Source organism: Salvelinus alpinus, chromosome 11 (assembly GCF_045679555.1).
Source record: "Salvelinus alpinus chromosome 11, SLU_Salpinus.1, whole genome shotgun sequence".
Classification (NCBI taxonomy): Eukaryota; Metazoa; Chordata; class Actinopteri; order Salmoniformes; family Salmonidae; genus Salvelinus; species Salvelinus alpinus.
The window spans coordinates 59,771,865-59,780,795 of NC_092096.1; the positions used below are offsets into that span (position 1 = coordinate 59,771,865).

At 43.2% G+C, this 8,931-nt stretch overlaps 1 protein-coding gene across 3 annotated transcripts; it reads left to right on the forward strand.

Annotated features, from left to right (window-relative positions):
- The first annotated feature begins 3,704 nt into the window (after nucleotides 1-3,704).
- Nucleotides 3,705-7,419, forward strand: LOC139534944 (putative nuclease HARBI1). 3 transcript variants are annotated; one of them, XM_071334494.1, is made up of 10 exons: nucleotides 3,707-4,435; nucleotides 4,523-4,699; nucleotides 4,790-4,851; nucleotides 4,934-5,020; nucleotides 5,108-5,149; nucleotides 5,218-5,391; nucleotides 5,471-6,159; nucleotides 6,229-6,344; nucleotides 6,441-6,552; nucleotides 6,647-7,419. In XM_071334494.1, exons 7-10 carry the CDS (start codon nucleotides 5,637-5,639, stop codon nucleotides 7,015-7,017), a joined length of 1,122 nt encoding a protein of 373 aa, XP_071190595.1. In that variant the 5' UTR covers nucleotides 3,707-4,435; nucleotides 4,523-4,699; nucleotides 4,790-4,851; nucleotides 4,934-5,020; nucleotides 5,108-5,149; nucleotides 5,218-5,391; nucleotides 5,471-5,636; the 3' UTR covers nucleotides 7,018-7,419. The 3 variants fall into 3 exon arrangements, with proteins under 3 accessions (XP_071190598.1, XP_071190597.1, XP_071190595.1); XM_071334497.1 differs by having other exon boundaries at nucleotides 3,705-4,435; nucleotides 5,471-6,344; XM_071334496.1 differs by lacking the exon at nucleotides 6,229-6,344 and having other exon boundaries at nucleotides 3,705-4,435.
- Nucleotides 7,420-8,931: the final 1,512 nt, after the last annotated feature.

Here is an 8,931-nt window from a genome sequence, read left to right on the forward strand (position 1 = left end):
TAAACTCTGCACCAGTCCTGGGCCTCTTGTGTGTGTAGGAGCTGGTAAACCTGTCTCATATATGGGTGTGGTTTGGCTTGATGCGGTGCAGACAGCTTATTGATTTGCAGCATCTCTAGGTCGTCTGTTAGAAATATGCCCCAGGCACAATTCAACAGCAGAAGGAACAGCATGACATGCAGGCATCTCAAACAGGCAGTAGGCTAATGCACCTAATAAGCTGATTTGCACAGAAGAACCTTTAATTCAAAAACCTTAAACTTCGCAAACAGGATTTTGAGGTAATTCACCTAAAAAGCTGGTTTGCACACCACCATAAAACTCTAAATACAAACCTTTGATCAAAAAATCTTCTCAAACAGGTGTCATGGATGAGCCGATGTGTAATCATCTTCTTATCTGATCCCAGGATGATGGGAAATGCTATTTCTGTCTATAGAAAAACTCATTCAGATTGGCTGGGCTTGGCTCCCCAGTCGGTGGACCTGGCTCACAAGTGGGTGGGCCTCTGCCCAGTCATGTGAAATCCATAGAGTGGGGCCTAATGAATTCTATTCAATTGACTGATTTCCTTCGATGAACTGTAACTCAGTAAAATCTTTGAAATAGTTGCTTGTTGCAGTTATATATAGTTTGTCCACCATAAAAAAACTGTGGCATTATAGTAAGGGTCAACAAGAACTTTACATGCAATGCCTGGATTGTTGTTTTAAATGTTAAAGTTTTACAATGCTCCACAATAGATAACTACTTCAGAACAAAAGCTGCTCAATGAACATGCATTTTTTAAAACTCTATTAAATCGTTTACAGTTGGGCAGGCGGCGTACGCCACCCTTAAGCAGTCTAACCAAATGAAATGTTATGAACAGACTACTCAATCAATCAGGTAGCAGCGGTTCCCAAACTTTTTATAGTCCCGTACCCCTTCAAACATTCAACCTCCAGCTGCATACCCCCTTTAGCACCAGGGTCAGCGCACTCTCAAATGTTGTTTTTTGCTCTTATAGGACCAGGGCATAAATAGGGCACAAATAAGGGCACAAATAATAATAATAATCAATAATTTTGCACTTTAATTAACTATCTTACATGTAAAACCTTATTTGTTCATTTAAAATGGTGAATAATTGTGAATAACATTAACCACAGGTTAAAGAGACGGGTGTGCTTGAAAGGATGCACATAACTCTGCAGTGTTGGGTTGTATTGGAGAGAGTCTCAGTCTTAAATCATTTTCCACACACAGTCTGGCTGTATTTAGTTTTCATGCTAGTGAGGGCCGAGAATCCACTCTCACATAGGTACGTGGTTGCAAAGGGCATCAGTGTCTTAACAGCGCGATTTGCTAAGGCAGGATACTCTGAGCGCAGCCCAATCCAGAAATCTGGCAGTGGCTTCTGATTAAATTCAATTTTCACAGAACCGCTTGTTGCAATTTCGATGAGGCTCTCTTGTACAGAAATAGATAAGTGGACTGGAGGCAGGGCATGAAAGGGATAAGATTCCAGTTGTTTGTGTCATCAGTTTCGGGAAAGTACTTGCGTAATCCCCTCTTGCCCCTGGGATTCTCTGCTTCAAACCCTATTACAGGGGCTGAGTCACTGGCTTACTGGTGCTCTTCCATCCCGGCCCTAGGAGGGGTGCGTCACTTGAGTGGGTTGAATCACTGACGTGATCTTCCTGTCCAGGTTGGCGCCCCCCTCGGGTTCGTGTCGTGAGGGAGATCTTCGTGGGCTATACTCGTCCTTGTCTCAGGATATTAAGTTAGTGGTTGAAGATATCCCTCTAGTGGTGTGGGGGCTGTGCTTTGGCAAAGTGGGTGGGGTTATATCCTGCCTGTTTGGCCCTGTCCGGGGGTATCGTCGGACGGGGCCCCAGTGTCTCCCGACTCCTCCTGTCTCAGCCTCCAGTATTTATGCTGCAATAGTTTGTGTCGGGGGGCTAGGGTCAGTCTGTTGTATCTAGAGTATTTCTCCTGTCTTATCTGGTGTCCTGTGTGAATTTAAGTATGCTCTCTCTAATTCTCTCTCGGTGGACCTGAGCCCTAGGACCATGCCTCAGGACTACCTGGCCTGATGACTCCTTGCTGTCCCCAGTCCACCTGGTCTTGCTGCTGCACCAGTTCAACTATTCTGCCTGCGGCTATGGAACCCTGACCTGTTCATCGGACGTGCTACCTTGTCCCAGACCTGCTGTTTTAAACTCTCTAGAGACAGCAGGAGCGGTAGAGATACTCTGAATGATCGGCTATGAAAAACCAACTGTCATTTACTTCTGAGGTGCTGACCTGTTGCACCCTCTACAACCACTGTGATTATTATTATCTGACCCTGCTGGTCATCTATGAACATTTGAACATCTTGGCCATGTTCTGTTATCTCCACCAGGCACAGCCAGAAAAGGACTGGCCACCCGTCATAGCCTGGTTCCTCTCTAGGTTTCTTCCTAGGTTCTGGCCTTTCTAGGGAGTTTTTCCTAGCCACCGTGCTTCTACACCTGCATTGCTTGCTGTTTGGCGTTTTAGGCTGGGTTTCTGTACAGCACTTTGTGACATCAGCTGATGAAAGAAGGGCTTTATAAATACATTTGATTGGTCGATTGATAGATAATTGCGCACTCAACTCACTCAGGTGCTTCGATATATCACATTTGACATTGTCCGTAAACTTGAGTTTATTTGCATACAAAAAAAATCATACAAAGACCTGTGTGTTGTCCTTGTTAATGCAGACAGAGAAGAGCTCCAACTTCTTAATCATAGCCTCAATTCTGTCCCATACATTGAATATAGTTGTGGAGAGTCCCTGTAATCCTAGTTTATGATCATTCAGGCGAGAAAAAACATCACCCAGATAGGCCAGTAGTGTGAGAAACTCGTCATTTTGCAAGCGGTCAGACAAGTGAAAATGATGGTTAGTAAAGAAAACTTTAAGCTCGTCTCTCAATTTAAAAGAAACGTGTCAATACTTTGCCCCTTGATAACCAGTGCACTTCTGTATATTGTACAAGCGTTACATGTTCACTGCCCAGATCATTGCATAGTGCAGAAAATACACAAGAGTTCAGGGGCCTTGCTTTAACAAAGTTAACAATTTTCACTGTAGTGTCAAAAACATCTTTCAAGCTGTCAGACATTCCCTTGGCAGCAAGAGCCTCTCGGTGGATGCTGCAGTGTACCCAAGTGGCGTCGGGAGCAACTGCTTGCATGCGCCTTATCACTCCACTATGTCTCCCTGTCATAGCTTTTGCGCCATCAGTACAGATACCAACATGAGCAGCAGCTACATTTGGCTACATACAGACCGTTATTGGAATTCCTGCAAGAGAGTAATGGTTAATGTGATTGGATGTTAAGTATTTGACGAGGCTACCTGTATTTGACATTGTGTTGTTATTTTACTGAACACTAGATAAATAAAATTTAACTTTGGCAGTGAAACGAGGCTACTCAGGTGAGCCCCGTTTTTTAAATGTGAATCACATTTGTATTTGGCATACACCTGATGTCATGGTCCGTACCCCAGTTTGGGAATACCTGAGTTAATACATTTCCAAAGCAATACACTCATGCCTGCTTTTCGCTGTAAATATGTAAAAGTGGCAATAGAGGGGGCTAATTCACTAGACTCAGCCTGGCAGAAGCTGATCATTACAAACAATAACAAAGCGGAGTCCCCGCCACTGATTCGGTAACCAGGGGCCTGTTGCACAAAAGTAGAATTAAGACATCCGGGATAAATGACTCAGCTGAGCTCAATGAAGCCAAAACATGCGTCCAGGCTTAATTGGTTGCACAAAGACCAAGCCAGGATGAGCAGACACGGATTCATTAAGCCAGGTGAAACCAATCCTGGATAGGTGCGCGCTCACGGCTCACTCAAATAGACCCCGCCACAGATCACAGATTAACTGATTTACCATGGCAACTAGAGCCGCGTACTTTTCCCCGTCGGAAGCACAAATCCTCATGGAGGCATACGAGGAGGTAAAAGATATAATTAAGAAGAAAGGCAACACCGCCACAGTGATAAAGCAAAGAGAAAAAGCGTGGCAAAGTATTGCAGACCGCCTGAATGCGTAAGTAGTGCACAATTACACACTCACCGCTCCGCTGAAACATCACAATTACAATTCAAATATTTAATTCACATCTCCAAAAATGCAGTTGTACTGTAATTATGAAACGGTTAAATTTTTAATTGAAATGCACTGCAGATATGAGTGAAATTGTGTAAAGTAACTCCATCACACTGTATAAAGCTATGATAAATTTTTTGATATTTTTACTGAAAACAAGACAAAAATACCAAGTAATTTTTTGCAGTGTGACTCCATTAAATGTGTGTGTGTGTGTGTGTGTAGATTAAACATGAACGGGCCAAAACGGACATGGCAGCAGGTCAAAATCAAATACAAGAACATTCTGCAGAATGGTATGGTCCCTGACTAATATTTAACAAAGCACAAGCATATATTGTACCCAGAAGGTGCCTGCTCACACATTGTCTGTACTGTTTTAGCAGTGAAAAAGAATACCCACAGACAAGGCACGGGTGGTGGGTCACCAAAGGCTGACCTTACCCCAGCAGAGGACATGGCCTTGGAGCTAAATAAAGGCAGGCCCGTCTTAGAGGGGATCCCTGGGGGGAAAGAGACGAGCATAGGTTCCTCCCAAGATGCCACCCGCTTCATTCAAGGTATGTCCTTCCATCTCTACACGGGATACAACCACATTCATATTGAATCAATTTGGACTGTCTGACTTTGGTTTACCTATTGCCTTGCAGTGTCTGGCAGCACTGTGTTCCTGTTAGAGCCACCAGCACAAGCACCAGACGATGCTGATCCAGTGAGTACTCCATCAAAGGCATACTGTAGGCCTGGCATGTCTTGTCTACTAGCTTCAATATGAATCCGATTAAATGTGATAGGGTGAAGGCCCCAGTGCAGCAGCAACAGCACATGATGGAGACGATGATGAGGAGGAGACCATCTCTCTGGATTCCAGAAGGCATGAGGTATCATGTTAAGACTGTGAAAGTACTATTTACTCTACAATGGTGAGGAGTCCTCATCAAAATCAAAAAATCTAATTTCTTTTACAGGACCCAGATGCTATACAGTGGGAAAACCAGCCTGGCAACATAGTGCGTATTAATAAAAGGACACCACATCCTGCCAAATTCCAGCTGCGCTAATTGTATTGTGTTCACAGAGCTCACAAGCTATCAGAAAGTTGTATGGCAACCACCTCCGGCGCCAAATAGAACTGGCAGACATAGACATTCAGTACAAGAAGAAAAAGATGGAAAATCTTGCACTGGAGTCCGAAATAAAAAAGAGGACAATTAGGAAACTGGACCTTGAAATAAAAAAACTTGAGAGGGAGGTGAGATATGCCTTCAATGTACACTGTATGCTAACTGTAACACAAATGTATTAATCATTATTTTTCTTTCCTCCCCCAGCTCCAAGAAGATGACACAGCTCAAAATAAAAATTAGGTATATTCTCGTAAAGTCAAGTGAGCCATGACATATGAGCTCTTATTGTGAGCACACAGGACGGTGGCATCTTTCTAAGTTTTTTTTTATTTTCCCAGCAATCAGTACAACCAAGTCATCGTTATAAGGCATGGCCCTCTTTTGCCCACCCCCCCAGCACCAGGTGTGGCCACTAGCCTATATGAAGGCCCAAAATTGTGTGTTCCTTTCTGCTCTGACAATGGCATGCCCATTCGTGCGAGATGTGGTGGATGAAGAAGCACTTGTGCTGAGGAGAGCCTTCAGGCGAGAAAGGGTCTTCAGGGACCGGTTGGACCCACTGGCCTTCCCTGATGACCATCTATATGAAAGATACAGGTTTTCTGCAGATGGCATCAGGTATCTATGCAGACTACTGGGTCCCAGGATTAAGCACCGCACTGCACGGAGCCATGCACTGAGTGTGGAGCAAATGGTTTGTGTGGCCTTGCGCTTTTTTGCTAGTGGAGCCTTCCTGTACTCAGTGGGGGATGCAGAACAGCTGAACAAGGCCACAATTTGCCGCACAATAAGGAGTGTGTGTCTGGCTATCAAAGCATTAGCAGATGTCTTCATCTCCTTCCCTGGCCACAGAAGACTCTGTGACATCAAAGAGGAGTTCTATAGGATTGCAGGTAAGAGGATCTACAAATTACAGGACAACTGTTAACACATAGTAGGATACTCATTACTTTGTGTGACAGGTTTCCCCAATGTCATTGGTGCAGTGGACTGCACACACATAAGGATAAAAGCCCCCTCAGGTGCCCATGAGGCCGATTTTGTGAATAGGAAATCCTTTCACAGCATTAATGTTCAGGTGAACATAACTTTTTGATATTGTCCATTGACGAACACTCTGCATTGCCAGTGATGTGCATTGATTGGTGTAATATTCCTCATCTTATGATTTCAGATGGTCTGCAATGCTGACTGTGTGATCAGCAATGTTGTGGCAAAATGGCCTGGCTCAGTCCATGACTCCAGAATCTTTCGGGCCTCTGAAATCTATCAGTGCCTATCACAAGGTAAGCCACACAACCCCTATTTATAACCATCATGGCTGTGTCAAGAATATCACTGTGTTTATGAGGTAGTAATGATGAGATTTTGTGTTGACAGGTGAATTCTCTGGTGTGTTGCTGGGAGACAGGGGGTATGGCTGCCAGCCTTTTCTCCTGACACCTTTCACAGACCCCCAGGAAGCACAGCAGGCCTACAACCATGCCCATGCCAGGACCAGGGCCAGAGTTGAAATGACCTTTGGCCTCCTGAAGGCACGCTTTCACTGCCTTCACAAATTAAGGGTCAGCCCTGTTAGGGCATGTGATATTACTGTGGCTTGTGCTGTCCTCCACAATGTGGCCTGCCTGAGGAAGGAGAGGGCCCCCAGAGTGCCACCAGCCATGGACTGGGACAATCCGGCAATCTTCCCTGATGACGACAGTGGTCGGCTGCTGAGGGACCAATATGTGTTGAATTATTTTAGTTAGTATGTGTGCTTTCAATTTTGGTTAAATATGTCCTGCGGTGGCAGAGGAATTTGGGTTTTTTTGGGTTCGTTTTTTGACGAATTTGGCCTCTTATGATGTTTGTGCGGTATACTGTGTGTAATACAAGGCTGCAGGGAGGCTACTGCATCCATTCATTTGTCTGTTCAGTTGATGTGTATGGATTTGTCCTGCATTTATTTTAGTGTGCAGACATGCAGGGTGTGTTATATACAGACCTTTGAATGTGTATGTATCATTTTGTATAATATGCTTGGATTCTGTGCTTTCCATCTTGTAGAGTCACTGTGACTTCAGTTTCGAAAGGAGCTGATGGTTTACCTGCTTTGTTTTGTCCTTATTCAATAAAGGAACATAATGTTACACATTGTGTTTTTATATTCATATGGAATGTGTATTTGTTTATATGACAGAGTACTAGGGCCACACTGAAGAAAAAGGATAAAGTCATAAATTTATGAGGCTGGTTCTTTCTGCAGAAAAGCTACATATTGTTTTTACAGTTTTGATACTTATGACAATGTGATACTTAATATTCTGGCACATCAGCATGTCTTTGTTTATGAAACCATACTGAAGTACAATTTCACGAAATGCCCCACATCTGTCATTTTAACAACTGTCCTCCTTTAAAACAACTGGTTACAATATTATGACTTGTGTTTTTTTTCCCCTCTGTGGCCCTAATATTCTATCATTTTATATATAGCCTTATAGTCTATGGGAAACTGTAAATTATCTAATGATAGCAACATCATCTAAAAATCATTTTTTATCCAAAATCATTGAAATTAATGATCACAAACGTTTAAATAATAACAGTGGGTCTAGTTATATGTGATAACAATGTATAGTGAGCAGTGAAATAACTATTGGTTTCCATTTGTGGTGACTGCTGACTGACATTAGGGATGAGATTAAATAGATCCTGGAATTTAGCCTGGTCTGGAGCAGGCTAGCTCCACAGAATAAATCTCCATGGTAATTTATACCATAACATATCCTCCTGCCCCCTATCCATCTTTAGTGCAACCGGATTACGGATCAATTGAGCCAGGATCACCAAGATATCCTGGCTTAATCCCTTATCCTAGTTTTGTGCAACAGGCCCCAGCTGAGGGATGGGGCTGGAAAAATGTAACCACTCTCAAATTCATATACAGAGCTATGGATGCAATGATAGACCATGCATGATAACAAAATTATAATTTACATTTTTTTGGGGGGGCTAAATAGCGTTTGTTTACATTGTATATAGATTTGCACACACTGTATATCAATTTTTCTTTTGTGTTATTGTCTGTACATTTGTTTATCCCATGTGTAACTCTGTGTTGTTTTTGTCGCACTGCTTTGCTTTATCTTGGCCAGGTCGCAGTTGTAAATGAGAACTTGCTCTCAACTGGCCTACCTGGTTCAATAAAGGGGAAATATATATATATATTTTTTTAAGTACTTTGTTTACAAACATTGGACTAAAAGGAGCTTATATTTGGGTTAAAAGACACATCTCAACATCAACTGTTCAAAAGAGACTGCGTGAAATCAGGCCTTCATGGTTGAATTGCTGCAAATAAAACACTAAAGGACACCAAGAAGACGAAGAGACTTGCTTAGGCCAAGAAACACGAGCAATGGACATTAGACCGGTGGAAATCTGTCAATTTTTTTGGTTCCAACCACCGTGTCTTTGTGAAACGCAGAGTAGGTGAATGGATGATCTCCACGTGTGGTTCCCATCGTGAAGCATGGAGGAGGAGGTGTGATGGGGCTTTGCTGGTGACACTGTCTGTGATTTATTTAGAATTCAAGGCACACTTAACCAGCATGGCTACCACAGCATTCTGCAGCCATCCCACAGCCATCCCATCTGGTTTTCACTTAGTGGGACTATCA

Coding starts and splice junctions, on each gene's coding strand:
- LOC139534944 (XM_071334494.1), top strand. CDS start 5,637: ATGGCCCTCTTTTGCCCACCCCCCCAGCACCAGGTGTGGCCACTAGCC. Junction 6,160..6,228: donor GGAGTTCTATAGGATTGCAG/GTAAGAGGATCT, acceptor TTTGTGTGACAG/GTTTCCCCAATGTCATTGGT. Junction 6,553..6,646: donor CTATCAGTGCCTATCACAAG/GTAAGCCACACA, acceptor TTGTGTTGACAG/GTGAATTCTCTGGTGTGTTG.